At 40.0% G+C, this 18,059-nt stretch overlaps 1 protein-coding gene across 1 annotated transcript; it reads right to left on the reverse strand.

Moving 5' to 3' along the window:
* Positions 1 to 14,134: 14,134 nt before the first annotated feature.
* LOC116410328 (serine/threonine-protein kinase mig-15-like) lies at positions 14,135 to 14,913 on the reverse strand. Its single transcript, XM_031900578.1, has 3 exons — positions 14,586 to 14,913; positions 14,371 to 14,496; positions 14,135 to 14,263 (listed from the first exon to the last, which is right to left on the reverse strand). The coding sequence occupies exons 1-3, from the start codon at positions 14,601 to 14,603 to the stop codon at positions 14,135 to 14,137; spliced, it is 273 nt and encodes a 90-aa protein (XP_031756438.1). The 5' UTR covers positions 14,604 to 14,913.
* Between the last annotated feature and the right edge of the window lie 3,146 nt (positions 14,914 to 18,059).

Genomic DNA, 18,059 nt, shown 5'->3' on the forward strand with positions numbered 1-18,059 from the left:
CGAACGCTCCGAGCGTATTTTCGCTGATTTTTTCGGGCGTCTGCACGACTTTTTCGTAGGGCGCAAGACTTTTTTGGACGGCGCACGACTGTTTCGGACGTTTGCACGAAAAAATCGAAAAAAAGGTTTTACCGCTGTTTACAATTGTTCGGTTCGAAAATTTCGTGACTTTCGGATCGCCAATACGATATTATCGCGACTAATACGATTTTTTCGTAAGCATTTTCGTGATATTTGCGATCTTACGAAATTTTCGTTTCCAATAAGATTTTTTCCCATTCGTGATTCGGATTCGTGGATTAGTAAATGAGCCCCTAAGCTAGAGATCTGCAAAACAAAAAGTTTCAGTAATTGGAAATGTACTTTAAATACCAATGGCTAGACCATACTTACATTTAATTTTAAGTTATCTTTCAACTGATGAAACAATTAGTGCCTCAGAAATGTTGGCATGATTTGTGATGGGACTCTGCATAGCACCTCTGGGGTTAAAGCTAAGTGGGGCTCCATAAAAGAAATTGTATTGAATTGCTTCCATTTTGTAATTAGGCATTCCTCCCAGTGACTGAAAAAATCATAGACAGGAAATTGAAATTTTAGGCTCAGCTATTAATGCAAATGCTCGGCAATTAGTGGTGTTGGCCCTTTTTAGAACTTGGATGCAACATAACTATCAATATTTTAATAACTTGCTAACAAAACCACTTTACTCTACTTTCATTAGATTTGGAGCTGCAACAAATCTAATCAGTGTAATGTGAATATTGTACAGTGAAACTCTAGCACGGCCATCTTCAATTTGTAACACCGGAAAGTGGATTATAACATTCAGCTTGTTCTTTTATAAAACAAACATTCTTATTCTCATATGAGATAAAATGCTGATATACAGGAGACCTTTATACATTGAATTCAGAAATGATATTAGTTGAAAATGATTGTATTGGCTCATCCAAAGAATCAAAGGCAGATTCTGCCTCTTGTATTGATAGGACAATTTTTCTTCCATATGAAACCTTATGTGGAATTAAGGTTCACAATATATTTTGCTTGAAATAATAATTCCCATTACCAAATTAGAATAAAACTAAAAATAATTGCTGTGTCTAAACAAGCGTAATGTATAATTCAGGACTTGTTCACACCAGTAGTGAAAAAACATTCTAAATAAAATGAATCCAGAAATAATTACACGCTTGGACCTTTACTACTAGTTTCTGTAGAGCTACAGTATTACAATAACACTGTTGGATATCCGGACACTGCAGCCTATTAGTACACTGAGCTGCTGCCATCAGGGAAACGTTACAATAAGTGCTAAAGGCCAACAAGCAAAATACTATCCTTTGTTCAATGCCAAACTCTCTATAACTCATTGAGATTGATTTGCTCCTAACGTATTCAGTGATATAAGTTTCTTTTGGCTTTGTTCCTTTGCTACAGTTAATAAAATATTTGCTAACAAGTTTTTCTAATCATTTCAGTTTCAATTCAATTGGCAATGCCTGGCTCTGTCTTTGTGGGAATGCTTGTTATTTTTTTTTTTTCTGTTGACCCAAGGTCACCTGTTTGCTTGCAAAAATGCCTCTTGGAAGTTTAACAAATTACCGCTTTACACTAGAAAAGAGAGGATCTGTAATAAGTGAGCTGAACAAGAGCTGAGCCAAGAGGAATGTCTTGGCACTGTATCCAAATACACAATCCAAACGAATATAACCAGCCCTAGCCCATATGTCAGTTTGCATTTCCTTTCTGCTTCCTTAGATCAGCATCTTTCCTGGGTTTTTTTCTTCACTAAAATTGTTGGTTTCACATCTCTGATCAGTTGCCTTTAGGATTCTTTTATACTTTCATCATTACCTGCTGTTATGAACTTAAAACAGGACTTCTTTTCTATTGAACCCACTCAATGTGAGTTTGCTGCTGCTAAGAATTTCAAATCAAGAGGTATTTTTTTCAGATTTATAACCAGTCTGCAGAAGCATTCATCTTGGAAAGAAAATGTGTTCATAACGTATTCAGCCTATAACTAAACTCATGGTTATAAAAATATCTATCTATCTATCTCTCCAACTATCTATCTATCATCAATCTATCTCTCCAACTATCTATCATCTATCTCTCCATCTTTTGATCTATCTCTCTATCTATCGATCTCTCTGTTTTTTTTAATATCAATCATGGAGTAACACTGAAAAACTCTATCTTCCATTAAACTTTCTGCTGCTTAAGAGTCTACTTCTAGAAAAGTGTATGTATTTGTACTATTTTCCTTTTAACCCCAATCTGAACCAAACAACAGTCACATTGTACATTAAATTTACCACCTCTTCCACTGGGCATCACACAAGGCTGGTTCTAGGTCATTTTTTATTGGTGAAACTCTTCTGTTCTGGTATTGAAACAACTATATATCTTTCTTGTCACTTACAGAGCTGTAGAAGTGAAACTTGGGAGTTGATTTATTTCTTTTATGTGACACGAAGAGTTGTAGGGTTTGCTGAAAAGCTTGACAATCTAAACAAAGACCTTAATCAAGCGACTTTTCTTGCTCACTCAAGTGACTGATTCAAGTGGGATCCATGGATTAGCAGTCAATAACTTTGCATTGCAGAGATACTGTAAAAGAATAGGAAGAAGACTAAAGCAGATACTTTTTGCATTCATGTGAGTCTGGGTGAAACCATAAAATGTGAAAGAATATACTGTAGCTATGTGATAACTTTAAAATGGTACTGTCACCAATGTTGGTTTCCTAAACTCCATTTTGCTTCTATGCACAGGCACAATGGGCTGTTTGTTATAGGTTTCTGATTTATAGATTTGTTGCCACAATAAAACATCTAGATTTACCAGTCTGCCAACTTCAACCCGGACATTTGGTTTATTGTCATGGTTAGTGCCTTGGCACATGTGCTGACTTGTCATATTTATATCAAATATTGATTTTTATAATGCATAGAGGTTGGTTCATCTACATGTAATTGTTATTAGTCTGGGTTAGTAGACATGTGCATAATTATCAGTAGTGGTTTATGTTATTATTTACCTATTTTTAATTTAATATTCAAGATTGTGTTTTTTAAAATTTTGAGAATTTGAGAATTTCATTTTTCAGAATCAAAATGAAAAAGTAAGGCAAATAAAACCTGGCAAGATGAGTCAAAGAAAGGTATATATTCAATAAATAACTAATACGAAGGTATATATTCAGCATTAAAGCTATTTTATTTTTTGGAGTTTTTAAAAATCAGTGGAACAAGTCTTTTTATTGCAATCTTTTTTTTTCGATTTAACACGATTAACTCTTTTCAGTTTGAGTTTTTCTGTGATTGACTGCAATGATGAAGAAAAAAATTGTGATTGAGGATAAAAACCTTGAGTTTAATCAAATAAGTTTTTCCTAAAATAGAGAAGACTCTCTTTTAATGGAAGACAACTAAATAATATGAATTAACTGCTACAGTAATAGGATCTGTTATCTGGGAACTCATTATCTAGAAAACTCCAAATTAAAGGAAGGCCATTACAAGCAAATCATTCTAAATTTCTAATTATTCTAATTTTTAAATGTAATTTCCTTTCTCTCTAAAATAAATCAGAACACCATACTATTGGGTTTATTTAACGTTTAAATGTTTATTAACGGACTTAAAGGACAAGGAAAGGTTAATATAAATTAAAAGTAAGTCTAAAGGCATTCTTTTTAAGTACTTCCTGCATATCTAAATTCCCAGATCCCTGCTTGCTTCTCTGAGATATGGTGCTGGCAGCCTACAGCAGTGTGAAGCCTACAGTGACATCACTGAAGTCTCTCTCCCTCTCCTGTAGGCTGCCAGCGGCAGCCTTCCTATTCTCTGAGCATGTGTGTAACTTGATCCTGTCTCCTGTTCTGAGCTACACATGCCCACCAGCCAATAAGAAGTGGATCTGCCAGAGGGGGGGGGGGAGGGAATGAAACACATGTGCAGTATGAAGCAAGGAGGGAAAGGAAGGGAGAATACCTTTTAGAGATGGCTGCCTGTTCTAGAAAATGTGAAGTAAGTGTGACTGAGTAAATATTTGATTAGGTGAGCCAAAAGTGTGGCGTTTTTACTAAACAATAGGAGGACTATTGGGCAGTATGCTTTTTACATTTTGACTTGCATTCTCCTTTAAGGTCTTTTTTGATTTATATAGTAGGGATTAATTGTGAGCAACATTTTTTTGCCGGGTAGGAATTTGCAGCAAAATAATTTTGCCATCAGCAAAAAATTTTTAAAACCACAGCAAATTTTTGCCACAAAATTTTCACTGTAAAAAAGTCACCGCAAAAAAAAGTGCACCAACCCCAATCTATTCTGTTGCAGCAAAAAAAAAAAAAAAAATGCAGTGAAAAAATGCTTTTAAACTTCATTGTATTTTTTATGGATAAAGTCAGCATGAAAAGAAAGCTGTCAGGAAAAAAATGCAATTGACTTCAATTAAAGTAAAATAAATTAAATAATGGATAAAAAAAATTAAAATACACCAACAACTTAATTGGAGACAGTAAGTCCAACAATTTCTTGAGTAATTAGCAAATATCTTCAATGCATGTCACAAGTGTAGTGATTTCTGCAGTCATCAAGTGTCCACTAAATCAACTGCAAATTAGTAGTGATTAGTGAATCTTTCCCATTTTGCTTCCCCAAAAAATTTGCGAAATGGCGAAAATGTTGCGCGTAATTTTCTGTTCTGCAAATTTTGTTGCCCGTTTAGAGAAACAATCCATCAAAGGTGAGCCGTGTAAAATCTTGGCAAATGCCTGGCAAATTATTTTGCCCATCACTACTAATTAGCCATTTAGCATATGGATGGTATAAAGTCAACTTTTATAAAGGTCACGTGGCAACCTGTAAAAGGTGAAATATTTCTTGAAATTCCCACAGGGAGAGAACATATTGCCGTGGACTGTCCTGCAGAGCAGCAAGTAGGAGAAGTTTAAAGAAGAAGGAAAGGTAAAAACTAATGTAAATACAGCCATAAGCACTCACATAAATGCTGAGTCCTCTATCAAAAAAACACAGGATTTCTTGTCTTCTATTTTGTAAACATGTTCTTGGGTATCTCTTTCAGAAAAATCCTTCATTCCTGGGGCCAGAGTCTGCGCAGCTCTCTCCTCTCTCCCTTCTCCTTCTCCCCCCTCCCATAAGAATTCATAAAACTTACCCCCCCTTAGGAATGTGTAATCTGAGCTACAATGGCTAGAGCTGCAGCAGGAAGCTTCTTAAAATGGCAGCCGCAAACAAACAGAGAAAGATTCTAGGGCTCTTTACTCAGGTATGGTAATGCTTTCCACAGACTTAATATTGTGTTCTAGGTGGCACCAATATGGTGAATCTATTGGCAGTAAAATGCCAAAATAACTTTCTTTCGCCTTTAATAGGGAGAACAATTTTGTCCATCATTTGTTTAACAGAAAAATTAGAATACCAAAAAGCAAAATGGGGAGTAAAAGTGTGACACAAGGCTTTCTCTAGATGAAACACATTGAAGACTCAACAAAGATCTGAAATGGACGGAGACATATGTAAGTATATAGGAAAGGCTTGATGATGTTGAATTCTGGGTAAAAAATGTGATTTGCATCTGAAAAGTTGCCCTTTGTACCAAGTGCTCCCCTACAGGGAGCTTATTATTTGTTGTGAATTATTGGCAGCTGATTGTATTAGTATCTCGACTAATAATGGATGATGCATTAAGAACTCACTATGCCTCAATAATTAAACTTTTTGTGTTTGATCTTGCAGCAAAAACAGCTTTAGATAAGGATTGGTAGACTGCTCTGTCAAGATTATTTCTCTAGCTAGAGCCTTTGCTTTACAAGGCAGTCACTGACAGCAAGTGGATAGCTCGTTCAAATGTCAACCTTCACAGTTCTAAAGAGTGAGAAAGAAAGATTTTCTATTCAGCAGTAAAGATGGAGATGAATTTCCCCTCAAGGTTTAGCTGATATTATTGATAATGCAGCTTTCACTTTTTGCATTAGAATTTAGATTCCTTTGTACCTTTGTCAAAGCATTCACTCTCATCATCAGCACCTTGATATTGATTGGTAGGTGCCCACAGTCTTTTTTTTCTTTATTGTTTGATCAGAATACTCTGAGGATGACTGTGAGAACTGATTATTTTGTAAAAAAAAATTATTTCACACAACCTATGCCAGACACTATTGAAATGAAGAAATCATGTGTTGAAGAGAATGTTTATCTATTGTAAATTGTTTTGCATGCTTTGCCTATTCCCTAAAATAAGCATTTGGGCAAAAAGGGCATATATGATACCTTACAAGATCCTTGGGTTCCACATTGTCCTGTTGTATACTTATTGTAAGGAAGGATAAGGGCATCATGGCTTTAAGTAAAACTGTTGGTTAACTGACTCCTCCTCATTTGTTTTTTTTAGTTTGTCATTGTAACCCTATCTTGGCCTGTCCAGCTAGATTCAAGATAGAGCATCCTTCGCTATGTGGAAGGATGAAAGGGTAGAGGTATTGTAACTACAACTCCCTTGTGCTGTGTGCTAAAATGCCACCAGAAGGTTCTTGAAGCAAACCAACAGAACACATTGTCCAAGACAAGTGCAGCAGGGCAAATATACTCACAGATCCACAGAGGCAATATAGCACAAATAGATGATCAAGGTCAATGCAGCAAAGGCATAACAGAGACAGCATGATGTGACCATAAGGAGACAACTTAGGGAAGTTTAAGTTTTACCTTCTAGGGTTTTAATGGCTTATGTGGTCTGGATTAGGGATGTAGCGAACCTCAAAAAAAAAGTTCACGATCGCAAACTTACGCCAAAAAGCACAAATATTCACGAACTTTGTGAATCCCATAGACTTCAATGGGAAGGCAAACTTTAAAACCTAGAAAAGCCATTTCTGCCCATAAAACTGATTTTAAAATTGTTTAAAGGGTGCCACGACCTGGACAGTAGCATGCAGGAGGGGGATCAAGGGCACACATGGCGTTTTTCCACTATGTATTTTCTAATTCTCTCGGCGGCTGAAAAAAGCCTGATATCATCCATAGAAATAGCTTGAAAAGACGCGAAGCAAACCACACAATGCGGAAATACACTAGAAAACGGCCTATATGTGCAATGTTTTTAGGCCGAGAAAAAACGCAGCGGAAAAACGCCACGAGAACCCAAATCGCGAACTTGCGAACACCCGATGTTCGCGCGAATTAGTTCGCCGGCGAACAGTTCGCTACATCTCTAGTCTGGATCCTATACAGCAGTCTTGGATCTGGGAGATCCAGATCCAGTACTTTGGTCCCTTTATTTAGGCAATCAGAACTATTAAACAAAAGGGAACATATGCTCTAAAGTAAAAATAGTTAGAATCTCACCCATAGTAGAGATGGGTCCGGGTGCTCATGCCCCAGACCTTCAGCTAAATGGAGCCATCTAGGAAATCCAAAAAATATACATCTATATCCGGAGTGCCAGCCTTTCATATTTTTTGGATTTCCTTTAGGTAACCAGACTCTAGGTAGAGCTACTCCCTGCTATTTCTCCCATTGGAGATCTATCTATCTAACTTTCCTAGAAAGTGCTATAACAAATGTAAACTTGTCACTGACTAAATCCTCATTTGCTGGGTCCCTGAACCCCAGATTCACTAGAAGGGTTGTCCCTCTAGGGCAGAACACTTACTTGGCCTTGTTGATCCTAGGCTCCCTGGAACACATTCAAGCGGGGTCAGCAACTGAAGGCCAAAGGGGAAGATCCAAAAATAAATACATGGGCATCTACCTAGTAACCATGGAATAAAGCAGTGTAGGGATTTACAGGCTCGGACTGGGGTTTCTGGGGCTCACCGGGGCTGCTACCTCAAGGGCCCCCACCTCAGTTGCACACCCTGTTCCTTACACTTGCTACCAGCAAGCCGCCATGCATGTGTGCATGTACATAGCGCACCTCTGGCCCACACGTGTATGAGCGCACACATTGCATCTCCTTACTTTAATTTCAGCACAACTTCAAAGCATGCAGTAGGCCTGGGCCGGCGGGGCCCACCAGATGTTCAACCTTGTATGTGGGTATATACAGTATAGGTATGGGATCCCTTATCCCGAAACCCATTATCCAGAAAGCTCTGAATTACGGAAAGCCAATCTCCCATAAACTCCATTTTAATCAAATAATGCAGAACTTTAAAAATGATTTCCTTTTTCTCTGTAATAATAAAACAGTACCTGTACTTGATCCCAACTAAGATATAATTACCCCTTATTGGGGGCAGAACAGCCCTATTGGGTTTATTTAATGGTTAAATGATTCCCTTTTCTCTGTAATAATAAAACAGTACCTGTACTTGATCCCAACTAAGATATAATTACCCCTTATTGGGGGCAGAACAGTCCTATTGGGTTTATTTAATGGTTAAATGATTCCCTTTTCTCTGTAATAATAAAACAGTACCTGTACTTGATCCCAACTAAGATATAATTACCCCTTATTGGGGGCAGAACAGCCCTATTGGGTTTATTTAATGGTTAAATGATTCCCTTTTCTCTGTAATAATAAAACAGTACCTGTACTTGATCCCAACTAAGATATAATTACCCCTTATTGGGGGCAGAACAGCCCTATTGGGTTTATTTAATGGTTAAATGATTCCCTTTTCTCTGTAATAATAAAACAGTACCTGTACTTGATCCCAACTAAGATATAATTACCCCTTATTGGGGGCAGAACAATCCTATTGGGTTTAGTTAATGTTTTATTGATTTTTTAGTAGACTTAAGGTAGAAGATCCAAATTATGGAAAGACCCTTGGTCCAAAGCATTCTGGATAACAGGTCCTATACCTGTATATCAGTGTTGGTATATATATTTGTTGTTGTGTATAAGTACACAAATATGTCCTCTTGTCACACAGATGCATCAGGTTGCAGTTGCAGCAGGGCGGGGAGGCAGCCAATCAACTGGCCACTGTTAATACTACTATTATTATAGAATAATGTTTTACTAAAAAGTCCTTAGGAACGCTGCACAGAAGCTGATCAGCACTTAAAGCACTTAAAGGAAAGGCTAAGTCACTTGGGGGTACCAAAATGTTAGGCACCCCCAAATGACTTTAATCGCTTACCTTGTACCCCGGGCTGGTGCCCCGGTTGAGAGAAAACCGTACCAGCCCGGGGCACCTGCAGCGAGCATCTCCTCTTCCTGCTTCTGTCATTCCCTAATGACTTGTCATGTTAGTGAGTCCGAAGGAACCGAAATGAGTGAGCATTCCCGTAGGGCTGGGTGGAAGTAGTAATGTCTAAGATTTTTCTCCTACAAGTAACATCCAATGGAATGGAGACATGGTGTATAGCTAGTTTGGGCTTTATTTACATTTATTGAATATGCCTTGCTGTGTAAGGAAAGGATCTATAGGCAACATCTTATAGCCCGTTGGCATTTATCTAAGAGAAACAGAGCTGCCACTGCCCCGTGTTGATCCCTTTCTGCAGGCCGTATTGCAGCAGCCATTCAGACTTAGCCCTTCAGTGTTGGCCTGGAGTTCCCAGAATAATAAGAGAGCGCATTACTTGGCTATATGAGTAATGTAGGCCACTTACATACAGTGAGAATGTGGGCAGACAAGTTACATAATAATGACCCATGTCCCATCTCCTGTTAGTGCTACAGATGTAGCAGATGTAGTTAATGATCTCCTATCTGGATAAATACGAGTCAAAGAACACTCTATCATCACTGTATCATAAATAAACTGCTGTCTCACTGAGTCCCTCTGCCCAACTGGTGAATAAACGATTACAAGGTATGTATCCTATTGCTTTATACTGTGGGGTAGCAGCCTCCGGCCCCTGTCAATCACTTCCCCCACAAGCTCTAGCGGTTGTTTCTCCGGCAGTAATGCACTGAAAATGCGCGTTCCTTTCTAGGCTATGGACACAGTGACTGATCACCCCGGGAACATAGAGCAGGTATGGCCAGAGAATCTCACCCCAGTGGCCCCACCAAACACATAAGCACCACAGCTGCCACAGCTGTCACCAACACCCATTATAGCTTTACTCCGGTCCATATGGTGTCATTTCAGGATTATTCCTTTGTACAGAGTGCCGCCAGGGCTTCCTCATTGAGTCTTTGACCACAAAAGTCATACAGAGACAAGAGGTCCTATGCACTGACCCATTATCGATATATATATATATATATATAGGACATTAAAACATTCTGTGCATTAAGCTACTAAAAAATGCTCTCAGCTTCATCCATATTTTACAGAGGCCCAACATGTACTAAGCACAGTGACATACAGTATTAATAAGTCTGTACCTCCTAAGCCTCACACTGTTCTAACCCCAATGATATGTTTATATAAGCTATATATTGTTTATACAGCAATTGTTATAGTTATAAAGGTATGGGATCCCTTCTGAAAACCCATTATATAGAAAGCTCCGAATTATGGAAAACCCATCTCCCATAGACTCCATTTTAATCAAATGATTCAGAATATTAAAACTGATTTTCTTTTTCTCTGTAATAATAAAACAGTACCTTGTAATTGATCTCAACTAAGATAGAATTAATCCTTATTGGATGCAAAACAATCCTATTGGGTTTAATCAATGTTTTATTACTTTTTTAATATATTTAAGGTACGGAGATCCAAATTACGGAAATGCCCCTTATCCGGAACACCCTTGGTCCCGAGCATTCTGGATAACGGGTCCTATATCTGTATAGTGATATTTCTTAATTTTTGAAGTCTCCCTCGAGGCTTCAGCACTGACCAAAATCCCTGCCTCAGTCAAGATCAGTAACACTGGGCCCAGACATGACATATTCCCTGCTTTTATTTCTTCAATATTAGTATCACTTTTCACCCATGTCTCCCTCCCCTGCCCCTTGATTGCACCTTCTCTTTTCAGTTACCCTTTTCCCTTGCACTACAAGTGTCCGTCATCTCTAACACTCCCTGGCAATACAATAAAAAGGCAAGAACACCACAAAATATGTATTAAAGCTTTATTTATAAAATAGATGTTATTTGTTTGTATTAAATTTTAGTCTAAAAGAAACCTGCCTATTTGCTAGTTGGTCCAAAGGAAGGCGAAAAACCACCATCTGAAGCCGGAGCCAATTTGCCTCAGAGGGGAAAAAATTCCTTCCTGACTCCCAAAAGGGCAATCGGACAAGTCCCTGGATCAACTTGTACTAAGGGTTTATGTCAGTGTGTATGTGAGGGGATTAGAGAGGAGGTGTCGCTGGCTCTACAGTGGGAGATTTGGAGTGTGTGAGGGTGGAACAGAAGATAAATGGAAGAGACTAGCTGAAGAGAAATAAGAGATTAGAATAAGGCAAAGAGCATGCTGGTTGAGGAGTAGACAAATAAAGGGAAGGCAGGTGGTGGAGCTAAAATTAAGAGAAGAGACCTTGGGTGGAGCTATGGTAATTTGAATCTAAGGTCCCACTGGTGGAGCTGTGATGTTTAAAAAATGTGAATGCCACTGGTGAATCTGTAGAAATTTGTGGTGAGTATTACTGTTGCTGTGGTTGTTTGAAATGAAGATACTAAAGGAAAGACATCATTGGTGGAGCAGTGGTAGTCTGAGATATGATGACAGATAATGATAGATCTACAGTTAGAAAAACAGATCTGAAATGCAGATGTTAAAGGCAGAGACTGCTGGTGGAGTTACAGTTATTTAAAGAGGAGATGCCACTGTGGAGGAGCTGGGGCAGCTGCAAGGATAGTGTTGATGGAGATACAGATGCTAGAGGTGTGGTAGTCTGAGGAAAGAGCCTAGTGGTAAAGGAGCAGTAGAAGAAGGAGAGATGGTACCTTTCTCTGCAGATGTTCCTTTCTCCTTGGATGGTATACAGGAGACTCACCCTGGGCACTTGATGTTATTGGCCACAGGATCACACACAGGCAAAACCCTCCAGGGCCATTTGCTGAGCCTCCTTCTGTTCTGGCGATGTTTCAATTGCGCAGAAGTCACAGGCTCGCCGTAGATGTTCCATGGCACAGCAAGGCCGTAGATGTTCCATGGCACAGCGAGGCCATAGATGTTCCCTGGCCCGCCGTAGCTGTTCCGTGGCCCGCCTTAGCTGTTCCCTGGCCCTGCCTAGTTGTTCCCTGGCCCTGCGTAGATGTTCCCTGGCCCGCCGTAGCTGTTCCCTGGCCCAGCGAACTGCTCTCAATCCTATATAGATAAATAAAATCACAGTAAGGAAAAAAAATGAAAATGAATCCTTGGGACGGCCTTTCATTCAACTAGTCTGAACTACTGAACCCATTTCACTACAATTACCAGCAGATTTGACATGGCGGTAGTTCCATAATTCTACTACGAGTATGCTGCATCTGCTACTGACTTGCAGCAAGCGAATTGGATGCAAATGCTGTTACTATTGCTGCGCAGATTGAACTTCAGTTTACAAAAGCACCTACTAACTAGCGCATGTATTGCTGCAGGCGCAACAGTTGCTAGAGTAATGGCAACCAACTAGCACTTGAAATTTATAACAGGAAAGCTGCAAAATAAAACTTATATGATTCAAAAGCAACATTATATTATTGTACTAAAATGTAATAATTAGGTAAAGTACCCCTCTAAAAATATGTTTATTATTCCTAGCACCACTATTACAATTCCAGCTCAAGCAGCTTCTCATTTTAGTAAGTTAAGTGATGTGACAGTACAGCCATAACAAATATAATGGATTCCCTCACCTTGTTTGGCCGGCCGGTTCTGCACAGCCCGAAGGTGTTCCTTGATTTCAGCCCTGATGGTCTTCGCAGGGGGCAGTTCAGTAATGAACGGGTGCTGCAGCAGCTCTTCCACACTCCATCTCCGGGAAGGATCCTTCTCAAGGCACGACTCCAAGAAGGACACAAAAGTTTGAGACCTGGAAAAAGGAAAAGATTTGAGCAAGATAAACAGATGTATCGCTTTAATCGCTAATATGCCAAGGTGAGAGACACACAGAGTTGCAGTATCAGTATCGCACAGTGACATGAGCTGGGAAGGACTCACCAGGTCCTTGATATGAGCCTCGGAGGGTCGTTGTTGATGATCAGGTCCGACACTAGTTCCTGATCGGCGTATGCTAAAAGTTAAAAACATATATATATGAGTTGCTTCAAACATGAAGCTGAAGTATTGGGGCTTATTCGCTATTTCCACCATAATAGACATTTTGCTTTAGAATAATTATAACAAACAATACATAACAAACAAACAATACCCCTGCACATAGAAACACAGTCATGGCCTGTAATTCTGAATGTAACAGATGACTAAATAAAGGCTCTTTGCCAGACTGGGTAACAATTCCTTGGTTACAATGTACAGAAACCCACAATTGTTACTTACGTGTTTTTCCCTCAGCCATTTCGATGGCAGTGATTCCAAGGGACCAGATGTCACACTGGAAAAGAAGACACCAAAGAGCATTAGGATAGAATTGGGTTAGCGTATGATTTAGTTACTTGTTACCGGGGGGTTCCCAATGGCTTCATGTTTAGCACTCATGTAACTGAATTGGCCTTTACTGAATGCAGCACCCATTTGTGCAGACACATAAATGCCATTGGGTCCTCCTACTGCTCCTACAACATACTTTGTTGTCGAATTCCGGTTCCCTGTCCCTCCTCCTAAAGGCCTCGGGTGCCATCCAGTGCGCAGTCCCATCAGCCTGGTTGCACTTTCCTGTCTGTGGGTCCAGGTCCCAGCAGAGTCCGAAATCGACTGAAATGACAGATTAAATATATAAATGGAAAATTTTAAGGGCAATAAGATAGAAACCTGTATCATGATACCCTCTGTATTTTATATCCACAGAAGCTTCCCCCCATCCATTCATCTTACAACTATAAGTTTTACTCACTGAGTTTGATGTTCCCCTTCTCGGTGAGCATCACGTTGGGGCTCTTGATGTCCCTGTGAACGGCCCGGTGGTTGTGAATGTGGTTGAGAGCCTGGGGAGATTGCGATGTAGGTTATAAGAATATAACAGACATTTGGTTAAATATCCCTAACAAAGAGCATGTAACACAATGTAGGAAAATCATGATCTACAAAAACATTTATTATATATATATATATATATATAAAGCAAAGTAATAGGCGAGTCCTTAAGGAGTTAAGTTTACCTTCAATACCTCCCTGCAGACATAGCCAATCCAGGTCTCCTTCAGGGATTGGCCTTCGGTGCTGTCGATCAGGTCGTACAGGGAGCCGCCGCTGCAGTACTCAAGGACAAGCTGAAATAGGAAGGAATGATTTCAGGCCATGTATGTATTTTATCGCCTCCAATGGAGATCTCTTTGGCACATAAGGGATGAATGTGATGCAACATACAATTTCTTACCTCCAGATACTCCGATGACTCCTCGTTTGGAGCAGGGTGGTAATAAGCTCCATAGTAAGAGGCGATGTTCCTGTGCCTGCTGAACTTCAGGAGAAAGCTTACCTCTCGGCAGACTGACTCCTCATCCTGGAGAGGAAAAATAGAAACCCTTTATTTCACATAGGCAGCCACACAATAGGGATGATATGGAGAAAGGAACTATAAAGAAACCTTACCCGAGTGATGTTGGCCATCTTGACGGCTACCTTACCTCTGCGATGGTGATGGCCCTGTAACACACACAGAAAGGTGTAACTGACATTCAGTATTAGCTGGAAATATCAAGACTCATATTGGGAACAAACTGACAGAAATATTGGGTTATTAAGGAATGTAATCATGTGCATAGCAGGGATAGTGATAGCACTTTCAACTTGCTTTCAGCTCCCCCTGCTCTCTAGGAATTTGGTTGGTCCCTTACCATGAACACGTCTCCAGTGCCGCCCTCTCCGAGAAGCGTCTCCTTGGTCAGCCGACCATCAGGAAGCTGGGAAAAATAGATAAATAGAATTAAAGGGGAATTTTATTAATAACATAATATTCCACAAGGTAAAAAATATGTATTAACTACAATGGGGGCAGACAGGAAGGAGAGGGACTTTTGGGAAGGAGGGGCATGAGAAACACATGAGAGACAGAGGCAATTGGCAGGTGTGAGGTACATAAAACTGGGGGGGTATCACCAAACCAACACCCAAATTCCATGCTCTAGCAGCCCCTACAGGGTGTTGGTCATGTATGTCACCCTCTTTCCTACTCACCTTATAAATTTCGGAGAGGCGTCCGAATTCAGCTGTTCGCTGAGGGAAAATTAAAAGATTCTGTTAGTTTAAAGGGACATTATTAGGCCCAACACTGGCTGAGTAACAAAATGGTACTACCCCGTGTGCCCTTCCACTAGAAGTGGGGTCCCATAGCAAAGTCACTTTAGGGCCTTTTAAACCTTGGCCAAGAATGGGACTTTATTCACAAACCAACTTATTAGTCTTTGCCCCACTGTGCCCCCTTCACCCCCTGGGCCCCCAGCAGTCACAGGGTCTCCTTTCTCTATAGTTACACCCCTGGATAGTAAAGAACTGTCTGATAAAGTGTCTGATTCTGGGATAAATTGGCCCCATATAGAACCAGATATTTATTCAGGCTCATTAAAGAGCCCCATATGGGCAGAACACTGCTCTGTGTGTCACTGAATGGGTTAACATTCTATACTTTACACCAAAACCCTTGAGTCAAATGAAATCCATAGCAGGAGCCTTACCTTCCTCCGGGGGGCGCAGAATGGCATTGCGCCCTAGTGGTTTTGCTCTTAAAAGAGCAGTTGGGTTTAGAAAAAAAATAAATCAGCTGATATCAATGGAAGATGTTTTTTCCAAAGAAAAGCTGAAAATTTCAGGAAAATCACTGAAAATCGCTCTGAAAAAGCTTTGAAATCGCTCAGAAATCGCTCTGTCGCACAGAATTTCACTGTATGGGGGGACAGAAATGAAAAGATATAAGTTCCATGGTCCGGCCCTCTCTGCTATACAGATCAGGATACACTGCATTATATTCACATTTTTCCCCCCTGACCAATCCTTTCATTTTACAAAAAAAACCTGATATTTATTCTCTATGATATTTTCATTAAAATTTCTGAAATCTAATTTCTGTGTAATGTGACATTACTTCAGGTTAGCAAAATTCATGCTGCTGGCTTCTGCAGCAATAAAGGCATTAAAGGTGAAGTTCCCCTGATAAGGATGCTGGGAGTTGTAGTTTAGCAGCAACTTGGGGGCCACATGTTGGGGGACTATGGATAATACTGGGAGTATTTATCCCTTAGTTCAGGAAATAAACTGGCATAGGCACCTGGCTTCTTAACCAGGGGTAAGGAACACACATATATATACATAGCACCCAGGGGTAAGGAACACACATATATATACATAGCACCCAGGGGTAAGGAACACACATATATATACATAGCACCCAGGGGTAAGGAACACACATATATATACATAGCACCCAGGGGTAAGGAACGGCTGACAGTGGCAGATGCAGCCCAGTAACCACTGAAAAATCTATGCCATGTTGTACTGACCCCCTGCTTGTGTTTCTTAGTTCAGAAGGCAGCTGCAAAGGCTTTCAGGGCATGCTGGGAGCTGTAGTTCTGTGCTAAATAACTATGGGCAAAGCTCTCAGATAAAGCTCTCAGATGTTACTAGGGATCATCACCCCCCCATCACTTGCACCAGTCAAGGTGATGATATCATTACTAGCATAGGATACTGAGATTCTGACTGTTTAACAGGCTGTACCAATACATGGGTAGGGGGATTTCAACTTGCACAGAAGGGAAATAGCAATAATGGCAGCTCTCAGAGCAGAGGGGATCCCATATAAAGGAAGGGAGAGGATTACAGGTACTTGTTTTGGATTTCATGAAAGAGAACAGTAGCTGGATTGGGAATGATGGAGCACATTAATGTATCCCCTGTATGAGTGTCTGTATGCTCCACCCACCTCTATAGTAAAGATTAATATACCTAAATGGGTTGCAGCCAATCACATTTTAAGATTTTACCTATGACTGGCTACCAAGATCCAACATGTATATAAATAATGCTGAGCTGAATGGGACCCTAGCAACCACAGGACAAGGGCCACAAGCTGCAGGTCTGATAGGGGATGATGGGAGTTGTAGGTCAGTGACAGTAACAGGACTACAGGCTGAAAGTATGATAGAGGATGCTGGGAGTTGGGACAAGCAATGGCTGCCTGTCATTAACTGCCTCAGACAGCATCAGTGGCCCATTAATGCCTGCAAAATGGCAACTCTGAAACTTTATGCTTAAAAGCTTTTTAAAGAAGGCAGTTTTATGTACAAAGTAAGAAACAGAGAGAGAAATATGAATATTAAGAGCATTGGAGGCAGAACCTGAACACCAAGTGGCCAACTGTCATCCCAAACACTGTCAGACTTTGCCCTTAATAATTTCCAAACTTGTTTTAATACACAGCAAAATTAAAAACAACATAAATATTTATATTAGAAGAGGAATCTGAATCCCAAATGTTATTTTATGCTTTTTGTATTTATTCTGAGAGGTCTGTAGCCTCCCTGCTCCCCTATTTATTCCCCCAACCACTACTCTCCAATAGTCATGTTTTATATGTATTTATGTATTAAACTTGAAAAAATTCTATGCAAACCCAAGGCTAATATCCCAGGCGCTACCTAGTGATGCAATTAAGTAGTGATTTTCTGCATTTATGTCATTATTTTCCTAAAATGTCCCCCCAGCGTGTGGCACGCTCCACTTACCTCTGATCCCAGAAATGAAAGTGAGAAAAGCCGTTAATAACGGACACTCTAGCAACCAAATGACAGTTAAAACCGTTAAACTTAAGGGCATCACAATGGTTCAGTCACACATCAGGCTTATGGCAGTGCCACAGTGACAGTTGGTGGCTGTGAAATAGCAGCTTTGAGACTTGTAGCTTAAAATCATACAAACCAGACACTTTTAAATACAGTGTGACTTACAGTAAGCAATGGGAATATCAATATATTAGAAGAATGTGGATACCAAATGTTATTTTATACTTCCATGTATCTATGCTGAGAGGTTTGTAGGCTCCCTGTCCCCCAATTCTTCCTACCAACCCAG

This window comes from Xenopus tropicalis, chromosome 4 (genome assembly GCF_000004195.4).
Source record: "Xenopus tropicalis strain Nigerian chromosome 4, UCB_Xtro_10.0, whole genome shotgun sequence".
Taxonomy (NCBI): Eukaryota; Metazoa; Chordata; class Amphibia; order Anura; family Pipidae; genus Xenopus; species Xenopus tropicalis.